The 26,782-nt window shown below is 43.3% G+C and overlaps 1 protein-coding gene across 3 annotated transcripts in view; it reads left to right on the top strand.

Annotated features, from left to right (window-relative positions):
• The window catches only part of UBAP1 (ubiquitin associated protein 1), a 47,708-nt gene extending 21,444 nt beyond the window's left edge, over nt 1-26,264 (top strand). Inside the window, exons 2-8 of one of the 3 annotated variants that reach the window (XM_052775210.1) lie at nt 494-534; nt 12,955-13,098; nt 15,927-16,856; nt 20,343-20,378; nt 20,812-21,009; nt 22,483-22,584; nt 24,044-26,264. In XM_052775210.1, the coding sequence (XP_052631170.1) occupies nt 532-534; nt 12,955-13,098; nt 15,927-16,856; nt 20,343-20,378; nt 20,812-21,009; nt 22,483-22,584; nt 24,044-24,184 (1,554 nt within the window). In that variant the 5' untranslated portion in view covers nt 494-531 and the 3' untranslated portion in view covers nt 24,185-26,264. The remainder of the gene's footprint in view (nt 1-493; nt 535-12,954; nt 13,099-15,926; nt 16,857-20,342; nt 20,379-20,811; nt 21,010-22,482; nt 22,585-24,043) is intronic. The other 2 variants (XM_052775209.1, XM_052775208.1) reach the window with 2 other exon arrangements.
• The last annotated feature ends 518 nt before the right edge of the window (nt 26,265-26,782 follow it).

The raw sequence follows: 26,782 nt of genomic DNA, 5'->3' as shown, positions 1-26,782 counted from the left end.
ATTGTTATCTGTGCATTACCCAGTGTGTCTAGACAAGTGCCATGCTGGCTAACTGACTGGGTACCCAATATGATAGTATCCCTTTTTAGAGCAACAGGGATTAAACTGAAGAGGATCAGTGCGGCATTTCCAGTAGGAAGGACTATTCTTAACGCCAGGGGAGGCAGGGTGCGCTCTGTGGGGCTGGGATGGAGCGGCCTCTGAGCACTGTGATCTGGAACACTCTGCCTTCCTGATCAACCTGGCTGGTTCTCAGCTCTGTTTTTTCTTCTTCATTTTGCCATTTAGATTGTCAGACCTTGGGCTAAGTTATTTGTCTGCTCAGTCAGTTCTCAGAGCTATAAAATAAGTTTCCTGTTCCCAAGATAGATAAGCATAAACAGCAAGTGTCTGCAACGTCCCATAATCTAGAGATAAGACTGTGTAGAACTGCATAGGCTTATGCTGTGCTACATGTATAAAGTTGTTAAAGCTGTTTTAAAATGTTTTTCAGGTTCTAAATGGCTTCTAAGAAGTTGGGATCCGACTCTCATGGTAAGTGAAATTTGGCATCCCTGTCTCTTCAATAGGATGAATCCTACTATTGCTGCTGACTAATGTCCCAGCCTAGACAGTCCATAGAGACTAATCTGTCTAGCCTCTGAGTAGTTTTTTGGTAGGAATGAAGTGCCTTAGCTTCCTTCTTGCATAGTTGCTTGCTGATGCTGTGCCTGTTCTCTGGTTAAACTGAAATTCAGCCTGTGACTGTTCCCTACTCCTTCATGGCAGAGTAATACCTTCCCCTTCCCCCATTTCCCCCTTCAAAATCAAAGTTGAACTGCAGTTGTGATACTGATCTGATGTTTGCTGAAGTGGACACTAGATCTGTAGCTCCTTTCTATGGAAGTCACATGAGAAGTTGGATTGAAAGTAAAGCTTTTAATATATCATTGAGCTATGCTTGCTTTTTGCTCAGCAGTGAATTTTTTTCCTAAATTGGACTAATCCAGTTCAGCAGGCAAGTAAAGATATCTTCTTCTACATTTGAGATATGTAGTGTCATGCAGATGATTGGTATCATAAAAATTATTTGCCTGTATATGTGCTTATCTTTTAGAAAATGGGGTGTGATTTGGGAGGATTAATATTTCTGTGGAACATTAAAGTTCAGGTTTTTTGTATTTAATGTAGCTTCTTCAAATCAGTAATCATTCAAGGCAGGTTCATGTGAAATTTCTAACATGATTTTTCATGCTATAGAAACTTCTGCTTTTAGAAACTCAGCCTTGATCTTCCTGGATAATCTTTCAGATAAGAGGGTCCTGGGGAATTCCATTTTTCCTTGAGCTTTTTATTCAGTCTTGCAAGTGTAAAGTTGAAGTACAGAATAAGAAATGCCTCACTTAAATACATGGTTAAGGATTGATTAAAATGGCCTATCAAAACTTAATTTTTAGATGGTCTCCTTTGCTGTGGCCCAGTGATCCTGCTGCAAGACAATTAATTTCTTTATTGGATAGCTGCCAGCTCTTCAGCAGTTGTTCTTTTGTATCTATGAACACTCTGAACTGCTTGTCGTTTGAGTCTGTTTTTATTTCTCTCTTCTGCTTCCTAAACCAGACTAGCTGTCGTGGTTTAACCCCAGCCAGCAACTAAACACCACGCAGCCGCTCACTCACTCCCCCCCACTCAGTGGGATGGGGGAGAAAATTGGGAAAAGAAGCAAAACCCGTGGGTTGAGATAAGAACGGTTTAATAGAACAGAAAAGAAGAAACTAATAATGATAATGATAACACTAATAAAATGACAACAGCAATAATGAAAGGATTGGAATGTACAAATGATGCACAGTGCAATTGCTCACCACCCGCCGACCGACAACCAGCCAGTCCCCGAGCGGTGAATCCCTGCCCCCCCCCCACTTCCCCGTTCCTAAACTGGATGGGACGTCACATGGTATGGAATACACCGTTGGCCAGTTTGGGTCAGGTGCCCTGGCTGTGTCCTGTGCCAACTTCTTGTGCCCCTCCAGCTTTCTCACTGGCTGGGCATGAGAAGCTGAAAAATCCTTGACATTAGTCTAAACACTACTGAGCAACAACTGAAAACATCAGTGTTATCAACATTCTTCACATACTGAACTCAAAACATAGCACTGTACCAGCTACTAGGAAGACAGTTAACTCTATCCCAGCTGAAACCAGGACAGTATCCACCCCTTATTCTATACCATTGACGTCATGCACAGTTCCCATACCTTTAGTTACATCCTGATCAATCATCACCTTTCTATTCCTTTAAGACATATGAGCAATGATATATATATATATATGTATACACACACAGAGATATCATTCCTTTAGTTCATGGGTCATGTTCATAAAATGTTCATTGAGTTCATTTAGTTTCCGACTCTGGGCTCCATCTGTCATACCAGTCTTTCTAGGCAGAAGGGATGGTGCAAAGTCCTCTCAGTCAGTAGAGCAGAATAGGGCTTCAGTGCAGTGTGACAAGCAGGTGACATTTGGCGCAGCAGGAGGATGGTGTGTACCATTGGATTGTTGCATGCTGGAGTCAGTTCTGGTTCCATCACTACTGCGCTTTGCTCAGTTTTATCACAGTTCTTTTCTTGCTTGATCTAAGTGATTCTTACTATAGTACTATGGATATAGCACATAATTATAGTAAGGATAACATACAGTAGCAGGGTTATATAGCAACTAATATACAGTTTAATTCTGGCTGTTCTCACCTAAAATCAAATCCCCTTGAGGCACACATCGGACTTCCCCATCTTTTCGCATCACCCACCAAGTGCACCCAGGCCCTTGAGCAAAAGCAATCCCACGAATGGGTTTACCTTTGCCTGAGGCAGGAGTAACCCAGACTGTCTTCCCTAACATATTTTTTATGTGCACTACAGGGACTTTATCCCCTTCTACAGTATGTAAAAATTCTGACTGGGCAGGGCCACCCCGATTGGCAGATCCTCTGGTGTTGACTAACCAGGTGGCTTTTGCTAAATGTGTATCCCAATGTTTGAAAGTTCCACCCCCCATTGCTCTCAATGTAGTCTTTAACAGTCCATTGTATCGCTCAATTTTCCCAGAGGCTGGTGCATGATAGGGGATATGATGCACCCACTCAATGCCATGCTCTTTGGCCCAGGTGTCTATGAGGTTGTTTCGGAAATGAGTCCCGTTGTCTGATTCAATTCTTTCTGGGGTGCCATGTCGCCACAAGACTTGCTTTTCTAGGCCCAGGATAGTGTTCCGGGCGGTGGCATGGGGTACAGAATATGTTTCCAGCCACCCAGTGGTTGCTTCCACCATTGTGAGCACATAGCGCTTGCCTTGGCGAGTTTGTGGGAGTGTGATATAGTCAATCTGCCAGGCTTCTCCATATTTATATTTCAGCCATCGTCCTCCATACCACAGGGGCTTTAACCGCTTGGCTTGCTTAATTGCAGCACATGTTTCACATTCATGGATAACCTGTGCAATAGTGTCCATGGTCAAGTCCACCCCTCGGTCACGAGCCCATCTATATGTTGCATCTCTTCCCTGATGGCCTGAAGCATCATGGGCCCACTGAGCCATAAATAGCTCACCCTTATGTTGCCAGTCCAGGTCCACCTGAGCCACTTCAATCTTGGCAGCCTGATCCACCTGTTGGTTGTTTTGATGTTCTTCAGTGGCCCGACTCTTGGGTATGTGAGCATCTACATGACGTACTTTTACAACCAGATTCTCTAGCCGGGATGCAATATCTTGCCACAGTGCGGCAGCCCAGGTGGGTTTACCTCTGCGCTGCCAGTTGCTCTGCTTCCATTGCTGTAGCCACCCCCACAGGGCATTTGCCACCATCTATGAGTCAGTATAGAGATAGAGCACTGGCCACTTTTCTCTTTCAGCAATATCTAATGCTAGCTGGATGGCTTTCACCTCTGCAAACTGACTCGATTCACCTTCTCCTTCAGCAGTTTCTGCAACTTGTCGTGTAGGACTCCATACGGCAGCTTTCCACCTCCGATGCTTTCCCACGATGCGACAGGATCCGTCAGTGAACAGGGCATATTGCCTCTCATTTTCTGGCAGTTTATTATACAGCGGGGCCTCTTCAGCCCATGCCACCTCCTCCTCTGGCGACATTCCAAAATCTTTGCCTTCTGGCCAGTCCGTGATCACTTCCAAAATTCCTGGGCGACTGGGGTTTCCTATGCGAGCCCGTTGTGTGATCAGTGCAATCCACTTACTCCACGTGGCATCGGTCGCGTGATGTGTAGAGGAGACCCTCCCTTTGAACATCCAGCCCAGCACTGGTAGTCGGGGTGCTAAGAGGAGCTGTGTTTCAGTACCAACAACTTCTGAGGCAGCTTGAACTCCTTCATATGCTGCCAATATCTCTTTTTCAGTTGGAGTATAGTGAGCTTCGGATCCCCGATATCCTTGACTCCAAAACCCCAGGGGTCGGCCTCGGGTCTCCCCAGGTGCTTTCTGCCAGAGGCTCCAGGTAGGGCCATTCTCCCCAGCTGCAGTATAGAGCACATTTTTAACATCTTGTCCTGTCCGGACTGGTCCAAGGGCTACTGCGTGAACAATCTCCCTCTTAATTTGTTCAAAGGCTTGTTGTTGCTCAGGGCCCCATTGAAAATCATTCTTCTTTCGGGTCACTTGATAGAGAGGGCTTACAATCAGACTGTAATTTGGAATATGCATTCTCCAAAACCCCACAACACTTAAGAAGGCCTGTGTTTCCTTTTTATTAGTTGGTGGAGACATAGCTGCTATTTTGTTAATCACATCCATTGGGATCTGACGACGCCCATCTTGCCATTTTATTCCTAAGAACTGGATCTCCTGTGCAGGTCCCTTGACCTTACTTTCTTTTATGGCAAAACCGGCTTTCAGAAGGATTTGGATTATTTTCTTCCCTTTCTCAAAGACTTCTTCTGCCGTGTTGCCCCATACGATGATGTCATCAATGTATTGCAGGTGTTCCGGAGCTTCACCTTTTTCCAGTGCATTCTGGATTAGTCCATGGCAAATAGTGGGGCTGTGTTTCCACCCCTGGGGCAATCGATTCCAAGTGTACTGGACACCCCTCCAAGTAAAGGCAAATTGTGGACGACACTCTGCTGCTAGAGGGATTGAGAAAAACGCATTAGCAATGTCAATTGTAGCATACCACTTGGCTGCCTTTGACTCTAGTTCGTATTGAAGTTCTAGCATATCTGGAACGGCAGCACTCAGCGGTGGCGTAACTTCATTCAGGCCGCGATAGTCAACTGTTAGTCTCCACTCCCCATTAGACTTTCGCACGGGCCATATGGGACTATTAAAAGGTGAGCGAGTTTTGCTGATCACTCCTTGGCTCTCCAGCTGGCGAATCAAGTTGTGGATGGGAATCAGAGAGTCTCGGTTGGTGCGATATTGCCGCCGGTGCACCGTCATGGTAGCAATTGGTACTTGTTGTTCTTCAACCCTCAGCAACCCCACAATCGAAGGGTCTTGAGAGAGACCAGGCAGGGTAGACAGCTGTTCCGTGCCCTCCATCTCCAAGGCAGCTATACCAAAAGCCCATCGATACCCCTTTGGGTCCTTAAAATACCCTCTCCTGAGATAGTCTATGCCAAGGATGCACGGAGCCTCTGGACCAGTCACAATGGGGTGTTTCTGCCATTCATTCCCAGTTAGACTTACTTCAGCTTCCAATACAGTTAAGTCTTGGGATCCCCCTGTCACACCAGAAATAGAAATGGGTTCTGCCCCTTCATAACTTGATGGCATTAAAGTACACTGTGCGCCGGTGTCTACTAGAGCCTTATACTCCTGTGGGTCTAACGTGCCAGGCCATTGAATCCACACAGTCCAATAGACCCGGTTATCCCTTTCCTCCACCTGGCTGGAGGCAGGGCCCCTCTAATTCTGGTCAGAGTATCCAGTATTCACTTCTCGTAAAATTGGCTCAGAAGTCCCTTCAAGAGGATCAGAAATAAGATCAGCCCTTCTACTCTGTTTGGAAACCGGAGCGGCATTTTTCCTGGTAGAATCCCCTTTTGTGGTGTTTTTTCCTCGCAGCTCACGTACCCGTGCATCCAGGACCGAGGTAGGTTTTCTATCCCATTTCCTCATGTCCTCTCCATGATCACATAAGTAAAACCACAGGGCACCTCGCGGTGTGTACCTTCTATATTCTCTCTCTTGGGCAGAGGAGCGCTCACTCCTAATAGCTGAGACATTGGTCCTTACAGGTGGGCAACAGGACATATCCTCTTTGAATTGCTGGAAATCCTCGGACAGCTTCTCCACAGCCGAAATGCAGGCTTGTAGGGAGGAGGAGAGATTTTCTTCGTATTGACGGAGTTGGCGAGGCACTTCATCCACTGTCGGTGCCTCTTCGTCTTTCCAGGTCATTATTGCCAGTGAGTTGGCATAGGACGATGGTGCGCTCTGTACAAACTTCCGCCACATGGGTCGTGTGCATTGGACTTCGTCTGGATCTTTGGGTAATTGTGGGTTGTCCGGATCATGATGAATTGTCTCTAGCACAGCTAATTCCCTCAGGTATTGGATACCTTTTTCCATGGTTGTCCACTTGCTTGATTGACATATAACATCTTCCTTAGAGGGGTACCTTTCCTTCACACTTGACAGGAGTCGCCTCCAGAGGCTAATGGCTTGTGTCCCTCTTCCAATTGCCTTGTCAATGCCACCTTCCCTGGCAAGCGATCCCAGCTGCTTGGCTTCCCTACCTTCTAATTCCAAGCTATTAGCCCCATTGTCCCAGCATCGGAGGAGCCAGGTGATAATATGCTCACCTATACGGCGGCCAAAATCTTTTCGCATATCCCGCAGCTCACTCAAGGATAGGGACCGGGTTATTACCTCTGGTTCTGCCTCTTCTTCCTGTTCCCGTGATGACCCTGGTTCGCCTTCATCCTTCGCTAAGCGAACTGATTTTTTTGTATATTTCTTTTTCTGTACGGGGGCAACTGATACTGGTGCAGTTTGGTCCCCTGGTTCAGTTGCAGTACCGCTCGCTGGGTCTTGGATAACTGCAGTGTCTGTTGCCAAGGTTTGGGTAGCTGCCGTGCTCATTGCCGAGGCTGGAGGGGCTGCAGTGCCTGTCGCTGAGGTTTGGGTAGCCACAGTGCTCGTCGCCGGGGCTGGAGGGGCTGCAGTGCCCGTTGCCGAGGTTTGAGTGACCGCAGTGCTCATCGTTTTGTTGTTAGGTCCAGAGACCTTCTCTTCCCCTTGAGGGTACTGAGTGGTGTCGAACAGGGCTCGATAGGCATGGGCCAGGCCCCAGCACGTTGCAGTAATTTGTATCTCTCTGGAGCTGCCGGGGTGACAGCATACCTTTTCCAAATATTTTACTAGTTCTTCTGGATTCTGCACTTGTTCAGGGGTGAATTTCCAAAACATTGGAGGTGCCCACTTTTCTAGGTACTTGCCCATAGTACCCCACACACCCTGCCACTCATAATTATCCAGCCTTGGGGCAGATCTCTGGGTGATTTTCTTAAATAGTTGTTTAACCTTAAATGAGAGCTGGACCACATTCAGAAGCATGCTAATTCCTAGCAGTAGGGCTAGGACCGTGCTGGTCCCAACATCCCAAGAGTATTCAAATTTTTCAAAATTCTCAAACACCATTGTAACTGGACTGAAGGAGAAAGGAGAGGGGAAGAAAGGTACCCCACCCATAGACTGGTTTTCCAAGGAGGAAAGGTAAATGGTATAATTATTAATAGTTTCCCACAGATGGCTTCCACAGTATAAAGGTGACAATGCTGGGTGCAAGTACTGGATTAATCCCACAGCTGACAACTTTATCATACCATAAACCAGTGTTATACAATACATCAAAGCAAAAACCTTAATCCACCTCCCACGGATGATAAGCAGCAGAAGAGGGACTACATACAGCAAGCGAGGTGATACATAACAGAACTTTAAAAACCAGAGCAACAACTCTAAGAACACATAAATCAACATAATGACCAGCGACTATTAGACCGATATAATGAATGCTTATAACAAATTTGTTTTAACAAGCTCTGGTCAGGTTTGTCGTTATCTCAACCCTTCGTGCCCCACGTTGGGCGCCAAAAAGGACTGTCGTGGTTTAACCCCAGCCAGCAACTAAACACCACGCAGCCGCTCACTCACTCCCCCCCACTCAGTGGGATGGGGGAGAAAATTGGGAAAAGAAGCAAAACCCGTGGGTTGAGATAAGAACAGTTTAATAGAACAGAAAAGAAGAAACTAATAATGATAATGATAACACTAATAAAATGACAACAGCAATAATGAAAGGATTGGAATGTACAAATGATGCACAGTGCAATTGCTCACCACCCGCCGACCGACACCCAGCCAGTCCCCGAGCGGTGAATCCCTGCCCCCCCCCACTTCCCCGTTCCTAAACTGGATGGGACGTCACATGGTATGGAATACACCGTTGGCCAGTTTGGGTCAGGTGCCCTGGCTGTGTCCTGTGCCAACTTCTTGTGCCCCTCCAGCTTTCTCACTGGCTGGGCATGAGAAGCTGAAAAATCCTTGACATTAGTCTAAACACTACTGAGCAACAACTGAAAACATCAGTGTTATCAACATTCTTCACATACTGAACTCAAAACATAGCACTGTACCAGCTACTAGGAAGACAGTTAACTCTATCCCAGCTGAAACCAGGACACTAGCAAAGACACTGCTTGGAGCTAGAATTCAACCTGTCTTAAATATTTCTCAAAACAGTATGGTGTGGTGGAACATGCTTCTGGCTTCAAAGTAACAAAATCAAAACAAATGGTGCTGTAAGCTGGCTGGTTAATTTGTCTACCCTTTTGTGTACCCTCTGTTCCTAATGATACCAGCAACACTGTCACAGTACTGTTTCTGAGGAGTAGTGGAGCAACTTCCTTGGCTTACTATGTCTTAAGAAATCAGCAGGGCAATTTTTTCAGTTTTCTCCAGGGTTGATAAGAATTAATCCCACCAAGTGAATTTTGGCTTACTGTAAAGCATCTAGCCCAACAGCTACCTCTGGTTCAGTGTCTCTGGCAGGCTGATGAAATCGGTCAACATAGTTGATGCATCTCTTGTACTTATTGTTGAGCTGCTTATTGGAGGTTAGAAGACTGTTGTTGAATCACAGAATGGTTGAGGTTGGAAGGGACCTCTGGAGATCGTGTCCAAACTCCCTGCTCAAGCAGAGCCACCTAGAGCAGGTTGCTCAGGACCACATTCAGATGGAGATGAAGATGGGAACATAAGGTATGGATGGAGAGGAAGGAACCCTTCCTGTCTTGAAGGGTATTCTTAGCATACACCTATAACTATGCCTAAGCATGTAACTTCAAATGCTCTCCTGTCATTTGAATAATTGGAAGTTCAAGCTTAAGTTATAGTAATTAGCGGCATCTAGAAATGCAGCTCTTATCTGTTGCACAAAAGGTGTTGGTTATACCAAGCGCAGTACATTAATATTGCTGTTGTATTGTCACTGTCACTATACAACTTGAGAGCTTTTAACTCCAATTTCTGAAAATTACTAAGTGTGGTTTGTGTGACCACAAAAACTGAGTTCCACTTGGTTTCAAAACTGTTCCCCATTCATAACCGGTAAATGTTTTTATCCGAAATGTTTACATTTTGCTACCAAACTGGAGGACACTTCTATAAGTTGGCCAGTGATTTCTGCATTACGCTGAAGCAGAGAGAAATCTTAACTCGTAGTAGATCCTTGGGCCAGGAATATCATATAGTACGTGGTGTCAGAGATCAGACTGACAGGTACAGTTTTGCCAGGACTATTCTCAGAACTTCCTCGATATGCTTTTAACTGCTAAAAAGATGAAGTGGCTAACAGCCATATTAAATAACAGTTCAAAAAAACCCTTTGTTTCACTTGAATATGTGACTATTGAAACAGTGGCTTGTGTAATACTTTCTATACGTTGGTTTTGCTTATTGCTTTAGAATTTGCAATTTAAAACAACTTGCACCCTTACCCATCAGTGTGTTTAGGCAGAAGGGTCATCCGTTTACAAAAATAAAAGGATTCTTGGCTTTCTGGATCAGATTTTAACTTCGCTAGACTAGTACTGTTCTGATTGGGCTGGAACAAAGTGAATACTGTCTGTGTCAATGTTTTGCTTCAGAAAGACTTTTTATCATCAAATGTCCTAAAACACTTGGTGTGTTTCTTAATGTGTGCTTGTGGATTTTGTAGCAGAGTTGTATTCAAGATGAGGTTATAGCAGTGGTCACTATTAAAAAATTAGTATACTGGGAAGAAACTAGAAGGTTTTTATTCCTTAGTCTAGCTGCTGAGGTTAAACTGGCAGCTGTCAGTGCAGCCCATCTAGTCTAGGTGCATTTAGGTCTTTTTACTGTACCAAAACAAGGAGTGTTGCTATGTAAATACCACAATGTGCACATAATGTGTGCTTGTACCCTCTGTGGCTAGTATCTATTTCAGGCAAACAAGAAGGCTATGTAAGGGGAGGTGTCTACCACTTACTGTATTAATAGGTCTAATAAGACAAGTATTTGCACACTGAGCAATTTGGGCTGTGAGATCGGTGCAGAGAGGTAATCCTGCTTTGCTTGGATCATCCTGCTTAGAGCAGGACTTGTGCCAGTGGGACTAAGCAGGGCATAGTAGCAGCAGTCATGCTGGCCTCTGAGCAGTCAGGAGATCTGGTTGTCTCTGACCTGGCCATGATTTACCACTCTCAGTGCAAGGCTGCCACAGTTGCTATTTCTGCATAAGCAAACACTTTGGCATATCCAGGTTCTCAAATTGCCAGCTCAAATGCTATTTGGATGCTGTTTTGCAAGTAGTGGTGTTGGTGGCCAGTGAGGTGCCATCTGGATGCTGTGCTGTGTAATGCTTGAATGTGTGCTTCTCAGTAAGGATCAGTGAAAATACTATTCTGCCTGGAGCACTTTTTCATCCTGGTGGTGCAGGTAGGATGTAGGTTATTCAGCCTGATGGTTTCAAAGCTGGAGGAAATACCACCTGTGTCCTAACAGGACTCTGGGACCAGCCAGTGCGGTGTGTAGTATGAGAGCTCAAGTGATGACAGCACATAAACATTTAACTCAAAATTAACAGGATGTTCCTGTTTTCAAAAGCTGCTCATCCTTTTGGAGCCTGTGACTGCCTTGTAGATGAGTCAACAGTGAAGGAACACAAACAGTATTTAAACTGTCATCTGAGTATGAAAATGGGTCAGATAGAAATGGCAAGTCACAGCTCACTGAGAAAGAGGTTAGTCATTGAACAACATCTTAATGTTGCCACTAATGTCTTTTTGGATCTGCAACACTCAAAGCAAAGTTACAAATGAGTGCTAGAGGAATGCTTCAGATTGTTATGCACAGCCAGAAACCTTGCCTGTAATTCCAAAAGCTTAGACCAGTGATCCAAGAAACCCCTTTCAGTTAATCGAGAAACTGAGTGCAATTTATATTGTGTGTTTTCTAATACTTCTTCACAGCAGCTCAAGGAAAACAAACCTATAGTCTGGCTTCTTGAAGGTGGTTGAGCTCTAAGTAATTCTGCCTCATGAGTTTGCAGGATGCCTGAAGAAAGAGTTTTGTCCTAAAATACTTTTTAAATACCACATGTAAGTGATATAAAGGACAGATGGAGGACCACGAAATAAGTCTGAGGCCTCTCATTGGAGTGATCACACATTGGACAGCTGATTAAGTTAGTTTGCGTTGTTTCAAAAATCAGAATTGCTATGCTAAATAGTCTTGAGCTATTTCACTGTGTTTTGGTGTCCTGGTTTTGGCTGGGATAGAGTTAATTTTCTTCCTAGTAGCTGGTACAGTGTGTTTTGGATTTAGTGTGAGAATAATGTTGATAACACACTGATGTTTTAGTTGTTGCTAAGTAGCACTTAGGATAAGTTAAGGATTTTTCAATTTCCCATGATCTGCCAGCAAGCAGGTGTACAAGAAGCTGGGAGGGAGCATAGCCAGGACAGCTGACCCAAACTAGCCAAAGGGATATTCCATACCATAGAACATCATGCTCAGTATATAAACTGGGGGGAGTTGGCCAGGAGGCATGGATCACTGCTTGGGCATTGGTCAGCAGGTGGTGAACAATTGCATTGTGCATCACTTGTTTTTTTCTTGGGGTTTTTTGGTTGTTTTTTTAAAATTATATTCCTTTTCATTACAATTATTATTATATTTTATTATTATTATTGTTAGTATTACATTTTATTGTACTTTAGCTATTAAACTGTTCTTATCTCAACCCGTGAGGTTTACTTTTTTTTTCCTGATTCTCCTCCCTGTCCCACTGGGGGGGGGAGGAGTGAGTGAGCAGCTGTGTGGTGCCTAGTTGCTGGCTGGGCTTAAACCACAACATTTCATTAAAGTGGAGTGTCTAGACTTTGGGTCACTTTGCCCTTGTGACCACTTCTGTCCAAATATTACTTCCTACTTGTATGCCAAAACCTGGATTTTAGTTTGTCTTAGCTGTTCTAAAGCTGGGTTATTTTAAAGCTTGTTTTGAATATGACAAAAAGTGATGGATCTTTTTATAGAGACATAACAGAATACAGTGTTCAGGAGAGTTTCAGCTTCCAGTTGTGTAGGCATAGTCTTGTCACAAGGGAAGCTAAAATGTTGGGTATATTGACTTCAAAATCTGTTCGATTGTTGTGTTGTGGGTTTGTGTTTTTGGTTTTTTGGGTTTGTTTTTTTTTTTTTATAGTTATGAGCTAGAACAGTAAAAAAAAAAAAAAAAAAAAACAACCACCAAAAAACACCACCAAAACTGAGGCAATGAAGTCCAATCAGATTCAATGTGTTTCTGATCAAGCAACTTCTTCTGTATTGAGTCACCTGGCGTAGTTGGGGCAGCAGAGATAAAATAGCTCCCAAATACAGAAATGTGAGTCTTAATTGAATGCATTAAACTCATAAGTTTTTTTGATATAGTTTCTGCTTTTGATCTTAGGGTCTTTCAGTTATCTTGATGACGTCCCTTTTAAGATAGGAGACAAATTCAAAACCCCAGCGAAGGTTGGATTACCCATTGTTTTCTGCCTGCCTGATTCTTCTCAGCTTGTCAGAGAAGCCCAGGTAAGTGATGTGTTTTGCCTTTCTGCTCTCTTCCCCCTCACCAACATGTGGTGCTGTAAATGGCAAGTAGTTGCAGTTTGCACACGTGTTCAAATGTTAGTCTTGTTGGTCCTGTAGTGTCATTTCGTATGCCAGGCAGTAGTTGCAGAAGATCTGTTAGAATGTATAGAAAGATAAAAATATGATAGGCTGTGCAAAAAGTTTCTACTTCTTATCACTTTAAAAAGTCTAGTAGCATTTATTTTAGTGTATCTACTTAAAAAAGCACAATGTTTTTGTGTAATAGTTAAAATGTTACCCTGACTAAATTTAGAGTAGTATTTTTAAGAGGAAAAGTGGTAAGAACTGATGCACCTGTGCTATGGCATACTTGCAGGATCTTGTTTGAGGGTAACAGGTGTTTCTATGACCATATTTTATGGGTTCTCACAATAGTGGGATGAAGAAATAAATTTCTAGTTCTTGTTTTCTGTGCAGTTCTGAGTAGGAATTCTTTTCCAGCTATAGGGCAAGCAGGTTACAGCTTGGTATGGATGGCTTCCAGGTCTTTGAGGAGCATTTCTCTGTTACCATAAACTCTTGGTAGCATAAAATCAATTGCTTTAGCATAAATGTTGAAAATCTAATCTCCAAATAAAGTTGTGATACAGGAAATCTAATTGAACTATGTTTTCTCATTTGGATCCATGATTTTCCTTGGTCAGTCCAAACTGATGATTGCTTTCACTTTGGCTGCGAGATTGCTGTAGATGGTTCTGCCTTTTTTTTTTTTTTTTGCCTTTTTTTTTTTTGCCTTTTTTTTTTTGCCTTTTTTTTTTTGCCTTTTTTTTTTGCCTTTTTTTTTGCCTTTTTTTTTTGCCTTTTTTTTTTGCCTTTTTTTTTTGCCTTTTTTTTTTGCCTTTTTTTTTTGCCTTTTTTTTTTGCCTTTTTTTTTTGCCTTTTTTTTTTTGCCTTTTTTTTTTTTGCCTTTTTTTTTTTTTTGCCTTTTTTTTTGCCTTTTTTTTTTTTTTTGCCTTTTTTTTTTTTTTTCCTGTCCTGCAACTCATTCACTGGAGAGCTGAATATCTCAATTACCCTACATCATGGCTTTTTCATATAACCATTAAATTATTACCTTATTGTCCTAATACATATATTTCCACCCAGTTAATCTGATGCGGGAGAGCTAAAGGAGACTCTAATGTCCTATTGCTGGCTTCATTGTGCTATGTCTCCATTTTCCTGCCAAGCTGAGGCTCCAGTATAGCATGCCCAATTGGACTGCAACACCTTGCATAATATGATGTGACTATGTAGACTATGCATGTTGCAGTGCAATTTGACTTCTTTTACAGCTGTAGTGAGAGCTGTTTAAAAAAAAAAAAGAAAGTGCAGGGAAGCAAAATTGCCCAAAGCCATATATTTTTATCTAAATACCCCCCATTTTTTAATATTAAAAAAATATGGCTTTGGGCAATTTTGGTGCATATATATGAAAAAAACCATATACACACACAAAAAAACCCAACTATGATAGTTCTGCTCAGATAGCAAAGAATGTGTAATGAGTAGTGCCCAGTACTTCTGCCAGTGAGTTGTTTTTCAAAGTCACCTTGCTGATAAATTGAGTATCACACCTCTTGGAGTCTTAGAGCCAAGGTAAGGGAAAACTGTTATACAGCTGAGATAACAGGTCTCCAGGATCTCACTGGAGCCCGCTATAGGATAGGATGTGATGCAACACATAGCGAGTCCCAGAAAAGCCTAGTAGAGGCCTAGCAAGCCTTTGCTGGCTTGTTGCTCTTTAGAGCTAGGAATTTGTATGACCTAGCAGCCTCAAGGCAAGAGCACTCCTGTTTGGTTATATGCCATTATCCTGGCAAGGATATCTTATGACTTCTTGTGAGTCACAGGTAGGTTATACCCTGGATTTAGCTTGTAGGCTGTGTTCTCCAAACATTTTGTGGTTATTTAAAGAGCATTTGAGGCTGTTCATTCTTCGTAAGATATTAAAGCTTTAAGTAGATTTAGTCTGTTCAGAATTTTGTCCTCTCAACCAGGCTACTACAGTGGCCAGTAAACTGGTAGAGAGTAGCTTACAAATGCCTTCCTGTGCTAACCTGGCCCTGAAGGAGCTGATGTTTAAATGAGAAAAGCTTGTGGGATCCTGTCATGCCAGTAACTGCAGTGAAATCTGCTACTGCAGGTAGTCATCATCATTGGTGTAGCCAGTATATCCCCTTTGGCTGGTGAGCTATTGGGGTAAGAATACCAATACCTCTTAAACTAGTGGGTGTAAAACTCTAATATCAAGTCCCTTAGGAATCTTTTAGGGGGAACTGAGTAATACTATATTGGTCGTTGGATGCTGTTAAACCACGACAGATGCAAAAATACTCTGCCATAGTCTTGAATGACTTATGGAACTTGTGGACAGGGGGTAGTTCAGTGGTGCCAGATCTGGGTATGATTGTCCATCTAGTAACACATTAGACTTCCCCTTGCTACATCTGTTGTCTTGGGGGGAGCGGGTGGGAGGGCTGTGAAACTGATCTTGGGATGATGAGTAGCTCTAAAGCAAAAATAAATGTAGGAAGGAGACAAAATGTGATATTCTAATCCAGACTATAGATAGGTTTTGCTGCTAGAGGCAAAACAAACTACTTCTGGTGTCTTCTAGCTTTGCCAGTCCGTATGTTACAAGAGATGCTGGGAAAAAAATTAATGCCTGTCTATGGTAATTCATGTAGCTCTTATTCTATGTTACTTATGTTGCTGTTAGAAGCAGTGGCTATGATCCTTATAATTTATCTTTTTTCTCCTCTCCTTTCCCCTCCACCCTTGGTCAGTATGACTTCTCACTGGAAAAGAAAACAATCAAGTGGGCTGAAGATATTAAAAAAATTGAAGCTGCCCAGAGAGAAGCTGAATGCAAGGCAGAAAAAGCGCTAGCGAACTCAAAAGCAGCTCCAGAGGTCAGCAACAAAATGGGGTTCTCAGAGGGACCTTGCCCTGAGGCCATGCCTCCTCCTATTAACCCCATCCTCGCTAGCCTGCAGCACAATAATATTCTTACTCCCACGCCAGCCAACAGCAGCTCTGTGAAGCAAAAGGTTCTCAGTCCACCTCGTCCAAAAGCAGACTTCAACCCAGCTGATTTTGAATGTGAAGAAGACCCATTTGACAAACTGGAATTAAAAACTATTGATGATAAGGAGGAATTAAAAAATATTCTTGGAATTCATGTTGGTACTACTGGGCCAACTGTTGCCCAGCTGTTAGATAATACTTCGCCTAAAGGAGGGTCTGAGTCTGTGTTGCAAGATGAGGAAGTTCTGGCATCCATAGAAAGGGCCACATTGGACTTCAAGCCCCTTCACAAACCCAATGGCTTTATTACTTTACCGCAGTTGGGAAACTGTGAAAAGATGTCCTTGTCTTCCAAAGTGTCCCTGTCCCCTATCACTTCAGTGAGCAATATCAAATCCCTATCCTTTCCTAAACTTGACTCTGATGAGAGTGATCAAAAATCATCAAAGCTCATGAGCACTTGCCACAGCACTACCTGTCTCCACAATGGCACTTTTCTCAGCTCTGTGCAGACCTGTGCTCAGAGTAAAGCTAGTGAACTGAATGGGCACCACATGGTTGGTCTTTCCACTCTAAATGAGGATGGTGGTGTGGAGATATCAACATTATCCTCTTCGTCCAGGCTGCCTTCCCTGGCTGCGTCAACAGTTTGTACAGAAGAAGAATCATCACAAAGCACAGCGACTACGGTAAACATGCAGTGGATTAGAATCGGGGTTGCTAGGGAGATGTGGAGGTGTGGAGGCAAATGTTGCTTCTAAAATGTCCTGTGGTTTTAGGTTCATTTAATGGGAGTGGTGTGTAGATCATGTGTGGTAGTTCCTCTTCATTTACATGGCAAATTGATCAATCAAACAGGTCTTCATGCTGACAGTTCTGAACCTCAGATTATTACTCTGCAGGTTTCCCCCAAATCTGATATTTTTTAGACTAATTCTGATGACTTTTTCAGCTCTTGTTGTTCTTGGTTGCACACCATTGAGCTAAGCATATGAGATCTTCTTTGTACAGTCCTGCATTCTGTCTTATCCAACTGAGATATATCAGATTCTGAACTGCTCTTAGGTTTTGAGCTAAATCTCTGCTAGATTTGTTCCTCAGCTTGCTTATTTATTTGCTGGAAATAATGGGAAATGCAGGTTTTTCAAGGAATAGAAGCAATAACAGATTAAAAAACATACATGTGCTGTGTCATTCAGGGAAGAAAAAAGTGCTTGCAGTTGACCTGCAGTGAAAGAATTGTCTGTCTGGTGTTTTTTTTTTTATTATTATTTTCTTCCTGAGATCCTTTTAAAATCTAACCTTTAAAAGGATGAAAATGATGGTGGTCTGAAATCTGGTATTTACCCTCTTCCTTGTAAAGAAGGGTAGAAGGATTGCTTTGTGGATACCAAAAGCAGTCTTGAGGATCATCTTAGATCACTAATGTTATAGTTGGTTGCTGTACAGCTCTGAGACAGGAGTTTGATGCTTCATTTCCTCAAACTTGTAGCAAGTTCTAAAATTACTTTGGGGACACTTAACCTCACACCAGCTGTTGTCTTTGTGTCTGTGAATAAGAGCAGAGAGTTGAGTAAGCTTGTGGACTTTTTTTTTTTTTTTTTTTTTTTTTACAAAGAATCTGAGATCTGGACATCAATACTCATGAAGCCTAGTAGAAACTGTGTAGTCAAATCTTCTAGCTGGCTCTAAAATAATTTGGTGGCTTCTGTCCAATATAAGTGGTGCTTCAGTGGTTCTGCGGCCTTACTGGCATACTGTAGGTTTTTGTGTGACATCGTGTGCTCTGAAACAAGTGACGCTGCTTCTCTCCTGTTGTTCTTTCTCCTCTTTTTAGGCTTAGGTAAATGCATTATTAATTGTGAAATACAGTATTCTGGCAACTAGTGTATTTGTCAGAGCACAGCAGAAGAGCTGTTTATTGAGTACTAGAACAAATTTAATACAGTAAACTTTGGCAGATCAGCAATGTGCTGAGCAACTGCTCACTGCTACAGATCACAGGTTTGAGAGGTGATTGTATTATCATACGTAGCTCGGAGGTGAAACCTCGAAGTATGACACATGACACATCTCTAGGAATCAACATGAAAGATCACTTACAACTAGATAGATGGGCATTCAGATGGCCAAATTATTCAAATCTCTATGCTGGATTAAAATTTACTAAAGACCAAGAGGGAAGGTGTATTCTTGAGAATGCTGTAAGGGAAGATACACTGATAAACAAACAAAAAATAGTCTTACTAGGAGAAGTAATAAAGATCTTCATTTGAAACTTTCTGCTTTGGAAGTAGCAAACCAAGAAATAGGTATGCCAACAGAACTAGTTCTTTCTGTTTTAATTCCAAGACTTCAGAAGATATTTGTTTCATATTTCCACAATATGGTCCCAGTGGCTGGAAAATGACAGCTGAGCTGCAAGAAACTGAAGTAAATGTAACAAAAATCCTCAGAGTATGAAAATGATAGAAAGAACTCACAGTCATCTCTATGGCTGGAAGCAGAAAGGTCATGTGTCCCTTTTTTTTTTTTCTTTTTTTTTTCTTTTTTTTTCCAAGGTTACACAAGAATAAGCCTGTCCTTTTTAGAAGGCCTCAGGACAATTATATGTCCCAGTGTATTCCACAGTGATTTTTATATATAAATTTTTTTCTCACAAGACTAGGAATTGTAACTTTGGATTTGGAGCTACCACTGGAGTTTATGCTTTACCAGTGAATTGGATCTAGGGTTTTTTGGATGGAAATAAACTTGTGATTTCTCTGAGGCTGCACTGATTCTGTCCTGAGTGGTCCCCTCTCCTCTGAGTATTTTTTTTTTTTTTTGAAGGTCACTGATTTGCTTTTTGCAGCATTGGTAGAGGGAGAAATGACTAGTAAAGACAACAGGTTGGAATTAAACAGTGGTGGTTAGAGACCTGATTAGTATGATGCATTTTATTTAGAGAAATCTCTGGTTATTGGAGGATGGGGCACTCCTGGTGGACCATTCAGAATATATGCTGCTGCCCATAGCATGATGTGTGCACGCATACCAGATGCAGGCAGGGCTCACGGCCTCTGTATGAAGTCCCTAAAATAAGGCACAGTGTGCAAGCACGTACTTAAAGCAATTCCCCCCCTTCGCCTCCTCCTCCCCCCCCGCCTTCTTCCTCTATCTTTTTTTCTCCTTCCCCCTGACAGAATTTGCAAGAATCTTAATATATATTCTCAAAATTTTTTTTCCCTAAACAGTTTTTTGGGGTGTGGGTTCTGAGTTTTTTTTGTTGTTTGTTTGGTCTTTTTGGCCCAAAGAAAGCTTTTTTGAAAGAAATGGGCAAGCTTTCAAGCAATCTATGTTGGCTTAAAAAGGTATTAAGGAAAGGCAGGAAATGGAGGCTCTTGGTTCAAAGTAATTTCTTGCAGTCTTTCCTAATTTGATTTAAAATGCAGGAGGACTTTTAAATGGATGAATTGAAATGTGCAGATTTGATGGGGCAACGCTCTTGGGCAAAGTAGTATAAAGCGGTGGGTTGCTTCTGCCTTCTGGCAGCCCGGTTCTGTAGAAATGGAGCAGGTGTACAGCAGGGAATGTTACCCAGCCTTGTTGGTGTACTGGGAATGGGACCAAGTGTTGGGTGTTGGTAGAAAAATCACATACTCTTTTTAGCAAGTGTGCCACATTGCTCATATATGGTATATGAAATACAGTGCTTTGAGAGTAGAAAAGGGGTATATGTTTCTCTTGCCCCTTCTCATGGTCAAAAAAACCAAGAGAAGTCTCTAGGCAATGACTTTAAAATTACCACTGTCATTCAGGCAGCATAGCACTGGGTCAAGAGCTGAACAGGAGCCAGCGTGTTACACTGAGCTGTATGAACATGTAGCAGTCACAGTGACAGAATAAACAAGCTTACAATTATTATGAGGAGGGACACGTCCTTCTTGAAGCAGAATCTGTTTTTGTAGAGTGCTGAGAGAAGAAATGATCCTTATGATGGCTATTCTATAACTACACACAACTGTGTAATGTCTGCATCTCACATGTGGAAGCCTGATAAGACCCTAAGTCTCCCTAGTATGGTAGACTTATTCCCAGATCTCTCCCATAAAACCCTTCTTCCCCAGCTGTAGCAAATTCTGCTCACTGGTGCGTAATGTTTATAGTCATCTTATTCGTTTGTTGTCCAACAGGTACACCCAGACTACAAGGAAACAGAAATCCCTGTGGTAAGTTCCCAAATACCTGTGTGCTTGCACTGGATCGTGTTTCTTAGAATCTCCAGAAGTCGTGTTCCTTTGAGTACAGAAAATAATAGGTGACAAGTAAACTTGGGGTGAAGGAAGCAATCTCCATGCTTCCTCTGAGGTACAGGGTTTGACTATATCATAAGGTTTGGTATTGAAAGGCTTTTGTCCACCAGTAGGAGAGGGTATATTGCGAAGAATCTGGGTTGTTGATTGTTGTTTTGAGGGTAAGAGTATGGTGGGAGTCAGACTACGTGCACTGCTTGGTTTCATCCGAACAGTAACTTCCCAAGGGCAGTCTAGAAAGCTTCTCAGATTAATTACATGGGGTATCCTGGTTCTGCACTAGCCAGAAACAGGATGTGGGGATGCAGATGATGACCATCACCTCAGCCTCTGGGTTTTCCCCTTTTAGGTAATGCACCAAAATTTCCCAGTGTCTAAAGTGCCCAATAATACCAGCTGCACAAAGCGGTTGGGCGGCCCCGCTCCTGAACTACAGCAGGTCCTCTCCGCTAGCGAGAGGCAGTGCATAGAGACAGTTGTCAACATGGGGTACTCACCTGAGAACGTCCTGAAAGCCATGAAGAAGAAGGGACAGAACTTAGACCAGGTAAGAGCTTGTGCAATGGGGAAGAAACCCTTGATGCTGATTCTGCTGAGAAACAACCTTGGGTTTGCAAAATGGATAGGGGGGAATACTTTTTTATTCTAACAAGGGGTTGCAGCCTGTAGCTGCTGCGATATTAACCGATAGAGAAGTTGTCACCCGGCAGTAAAGGCTCCCAAAACCAAAGAAAAGAGTGTCTGCTTGTGTTTCTGATGAGAGACTGCTTGACTCAGCCATGCCTGTGGGTGCTGGGTCGGAGCTGCGCTGAGCTTGGGATGGGCCCTTAGCTCCACGTGAAGCTGGGAGAGGTACTAGGCCTTCTCAGGAGCCCCATAAACCATCTGAAGGAAGCTTAGTGCAGCTCTATGCTGTGTGACAAAAAACCCAGCCAATTTCCCTTGTTCTGAGCACGGGTTATGATGCTGACGTCTCCTTGTAGAGAGAGATTGCCCCCTGCAGGCTTACAACAGTCCTGAAAGGCTCTCGCAAGGCACCCACTGACCGACTTCCTTTTGTGTGCTCTGGTTGTGGTGCTTCCTGCCTCATGTGTTGCCTCAAACACTTGCTAAAACCAGGTCACGTAGCATAAAGCACTACAGGGTGAAGCGTGGCTCTGGGTCTTGGATCCGCTTCAAACAAACATTTTAAAGCAGGGAGAGCATGGCCAAACTTTCCGTGCTGACCCTAGGCAGGCTGTGTGCTGTGCAGAGCATCGCCTGGTGGGACTGTGCCTGGGGAGGAGGAGTGTCCCAGTGACTTCTGCTTGTGGATCTGATTTGCTTGCCCACTACCTATGCATCGAAAGCGGTTTAAGCTGTGTGCTGGAGTGAACTGTAGTATCAAATGGAAAAAATGTCCCTTAGGAGGGCGGTTTTAAATCCTGCTGTATTTGCAGGCTGTGTTCTTTCGTATACCTAGCATTACCTATCTGACCTTTTCCCATACCTCTCAAAGCTGAGGACAGGTAAGAAATTTGGCAGAGGTTTCTGGGTGTCTGAGCTGGGATTTTCAGCTCACTCACCAGTATGCTGAGTTGATCTTAAAAGGCTGGCTGCTTTCAGATAGCATCAGCTCTTGCAGCTGAGAGGAAGCTAAAAGCTGACACATCTTGACTGCTGGACCTACAGTTTCATTTTAAAAACTTGTAGTATAAAAAGCATAGTTAAACTTCTGCCTTCTGCTCGGTGATCAGGTACAGAAGGCTAAAGATAGGCTTCTTGAGACTGTTTTGACTGGAGTGGAAGATGACGTTCAGAGCTGGTGGGAGAGCACAGGACAGAAGGGCTCATTTGTTTTCTCTGAACAAGCTCTTGCATAAAGAGCATCTCAACTCTACTAGGAAGGACTTTATCTCAGTCCCTGGTGAAGCCTGGGGTAGAGTTGTGCTCAGCCTCTCTGTGTGTACAGAGATGGTGTTCAACCTTGCGCTGCAAATGCTACTCTGCAAACTTAGTTTCTTTTCTTCATTCCCCGCAGGTTTTGGATTACCTGTTTGCACATGGACAGCTTTGTGAGAAGGGCTTTGATCCGCTTCTTGTTGAAGCAGCTTTGGAAATGCACCAGTGTTCAGAGGAGAAGGTGAGGGCGCAATGTGCTAAGGAATAGAGAGAATGCGCCATGATGGGGAATTCCAGCAGCAGTTCCTCTGGCTGATGTAATTCTGGCTTTCATGGTAATGCTGCCTTGTTTCCAAAACTGACTGCTGAAGGATGTCCTTGCAGTGATAAAGTGAATGTGTGTTAAAGCATTAGAATCCTTCCGCGTTGCTTTATCACTCTCACTTGCATTCATTTTTATGGGGACAGGATTTTTTAAAGACCCTGCTTATTCTGGTTGTAATGTTTTGAACCCAGAGTTCTCTTGTGGGTGAGGTGCTTGGTAGAGACAGTTAATTTCAGAAGCAGCAAATTATCTTTCAAACCCTGCCAGCCTACCCTGGCCGTAAATTTTCTCCCTTGTACAAATGCATCTGCCTGGCTGCTCAGCAAATTGGGTTAGTGCGCTCTCTGGAAGAAGCTGGAAAATATGTTTTTTGGGGTCTGATTCATTGTCCAGCTGTTTTACCAGCACCAAAAGTACAGAGGAAGGAGTGGGTAGCCAGGGCAGAGGACAGCAGGATCTTTTAAAATTTGCCAGCCTGTTGTGTGCCAAGTTGTTATATGAAATCTTTAGAGGTGCAACCCAACCCCCCCCAGACTGTCTTCCTGCCTTTCTTGGACTTAGTGATGAGCTTGCAAACAGAGGAACGACAGTGCGAAGATGGGAGAAGTGACTGAGTTCAGGAAATGCATTTGCTACTGGCTTAACCCCAAAATTGGAAATGGCTAATCTCCTGATTGTCCATTTCAACTTGTTTGGTTTTTGGGTTGGTTTTTTTTGTTGTGGTGGGTTTTTGTGCTGTGCCCCTCTCCCCCCTCCAAGTGGGGCAGAGGCCCTGTAAATGGCAGAGAGTTTGTAAAAGTCTGATCAGTTGATTCACTTGTTACTTTATTTTTTCAAAGCTCAGGGAGGATTCGTGGTTGATGTTGGTAGTATCGTACACAGTGTGTCCAATAGGATTTGTGCTAATCCCCCAAGTTTGCCCTAGATCTGAAGAGCCATTTTGATAGCAAGGGCTACTGTACTGTTCCCAAAGTCAAAGTAACTTTAAAAAAAAATCAGATGCAGCAGTAGCTGCTAGATGAGGGAGCAGGGTGATATTAATCAGAGTCTCAATTAGGTCAGGCTGATAAATTTCCTACTGGGAGAGACACCCCCACAGACTGAGCTTTGGTGCCCTTGCTAAAGAGGATTTCGGAAATGCAGGACTGCAGACACAGGGGACTGAAGGTGAGGCCCTGTGGGCTACTACATCCAGAGCTCTGCCGGCTCTGGTGTGAGTGGACTTTCTCCAAATGGAGCTGGAATGGGCTGTACTTGGGGAGGAGAAATCCACCCCATGGGGTACCCAGTCACTGAAGACTGGCTCTGTGCTAAACCTCCACCAAGCACTGATCATCATCTCTCTTGCAAATAATGGACTGTCTGTGTCTTTCAGATCACAGAACTTCTCCAACTAATGAGTCAATTTAAAGAAATGGGCTTTGAACTAAAAGACATTAAGGAGGTCTTATTATTACATAACAATGACCAACACAATGCTTTGGAAGATCTAATGGCCCGTGCAGGAGCCAGCTGAAAACACATTCCTGGATTCTCCACATGCAATGAAGCAGGACCAGCCCTGTCACCTTCATATCCAGTGTGACTTGCTCTCGGCAGGAAGGAGTCCGGCTTTTCACATACAAGGGAGAATGACTGAGCAAGCCCGCCCACGTGCATCACTCTAGCATTTCTCTTTCCACTGAGAGCCAACTTTCTTCCTTAAATTAAATTTTTAAAGTGTCCTTTCCTAACTTTCCTTTTTCCAGCTTGGCCACGGAGAGTTTAGACTGCCCAACCTCTACTGGAATTGTACATAGGTAGAGACAGGAGTGATTTCTCCCCCTCACTGTTGCACTGGAGTTGGACAGAAGAATACTAAGTTGATTCTGAAACTAGGATGCTTTGGTTCTTTGAAGCTGCTTTCACGGTGCCTGTGTCGTGGTTTAACCCCAGTCAGCAACTAAGCACCACACAGCCACTCACTCACTCCCCCCCCACCCAGTGGGACGGGGGAGAAAATAGGGAAAAGAAATAAAACTCGTGGGTTGAGATAAGAACGGTTTAATAGAACAGAAAGGAAGAAACTAATAATGATAATAATAACAATAATACAATGACAATAGTAATAATAAAAGGATTAGAATATACAAAACAAGTGATGCACAATGCAATTGCTCACCACCTGCCGATCAACACCCAGTTAGTCCCCAAGCGGCAATCCCCCCCACCCCCACTCCCCCCCCCCAGTTTATATACTAGATGTGACATCACATGGTATGGAATACCCCTGTTGGCCACTTTGGGTCAGCTGCCCTGGCTGTGTCCCCTCCCAACTTCTTGTGCCCCTCCAGCCTTCTTGCTGGCTGGGCATCAGAAGCTGAAAAATCCTTGACTTAGTCTAAACATTAGCAACAACTGAAAACATCAGTGTTATCAACATTCTTCTAGTACTGAACCCAAAACATAGCACTGTACCAGCTACTAGGAAGACAATTACCTCTATCCCAGCCAAAACCAAGACAGTCTCCTTGTACTGAATTACTTGACTGTATCATAGTCCAGATTAACTGGTTAAATTTGACCTTTAGCACAATGGAGTTTTATTTTTTGGTTGAAAGTTAGTCTGTAACTTAGTAAAACACTGGTTCAGAAACTGTTGCTATGCATAAAGAGAGAAGCTGTTCCTCTTGTGTTTGTTTGGGTTTTTTACCCATGCATACAACACTTCTGCCACACATAAGCGTCCAATGCTGAGTGGTGTGTAAGTTCTCTTGAAACAGGTAAGCTGTGAACTCTACCTGGACCTGCAACTTGTGTTGGTTCTTGAACCTGAAGGCAGAGAGCTGGAGCTCAATATTCTTAATTCCCCAGGTTTGTAGGATATTTAAGACAATGCCCTGCTAGGAAATTGGTTATCTTTTTGTTTTAAATAATACTCGGTGTGATGCAGGAGGTTTCTTTCAAGCACTTTCTTTAAAACAAATATACTCACTGCATTAGTTCCACTTTTCACAGTGCTATATAAATACATAATAACATCTAGTACTGGAAATCAGGTTTTGGGTTGTTTTTGATAGTTCAAAGTATTACTTTGTACATTGTTCAAGTTCTAAATACATAAAATATCAGTAGTCTTGAATCTTTAAAGTAATTTGCTAAATATTTTGATTCTGCAGAAGAACAACTAATAAAACCCTCAAATAGAACTCCCAGTGTCATGATTCCTATCTCTCATGCTCTTTGGCTTCAGCAGATGAAGAACTTGCTGGATCCTGCCTGTCTAGGTGCTGCCTGCTCCTGTAGAAACACAGGAACACGGTCTGTTGGGCAGAACAACCAGAGGTCTCCAGGCAGATGGCTGCAATGGTGGAATGTGCTGCTTTTTTCTGTGACTTATTTTTGTTTTGTTGCAAAAACCAAGCCTAGGGATCCAAACTCATGTTACAGCATGGAGCTGGGAGCATTGGACTTTGGGAGGGGAAAATTATTCAGCTTGTTGTCTCAGTTTAGGTTTTTCATTAGGAGGTTTTAGCTCATCAGGACCTGGAAGGAGATGGCATTTGTCTCCATTATGTTGTTAACTTTATATGACTAAAACATCCAATTTGGGTCCAGTGTTAACTCCTTATCGTGGTTTAACCCCAGCCAGCAACTAAACACCACGCAGCCGCTCACTCACTCCCCCCCACCCAGTGGGAGGGGGGAGAAAATCGGGAAAAGAAGCAAAACCTGTGGGTTGAGATAAGAATGGTTTAACAGAATAGAAAAGAAGCAGCTAATAATGATAATGATAACACTAATAAAATGACAACAGCAATAACGAAAGGATTGGAATGTACAAATGATGCACAGTGCAATTACCACCCGCCGACCGACACCCAGCCAGTCCCCCGAGCAGCGAATCCCTGCCCCCAACTTCTCCGTTCCTATACTGGATGGGACGTCACATGGTATGGAATACCCCGTTGGCCAGTTTGGGTCAGGTGCCCTGGCTGTGTCCTGTGCCAACTTCTTGTGCCCCTCCAGCTTTCTCACTGGCTGGGCATGAGAAGCTGAAAAATCCTTGACATTAGTCTAAACACTACTGAGCAACAACTGAAAACATCAGTGTTATCAACATTCTTCACATACT

The sequence above is a fragment of the Harpia harpyja genome, chromosome W (genome assembly GCF_026419915.1).
Source record: "Harpia harpyja isolate bHarHar1 chromosome W, bHarHar1 primary haplotype, whole genome shotgun sequence".
Lineage (NCBI taxonomy): Eukaryota > Metazoa > Chordata > Aves > Accipitriformes > Accipitridae > Harpia > Harpia harpyja.
Note: the sequence above shows the minus strand (reverse complement) of the source record. Positions and strands in the feature narration are given on the sequence as shown.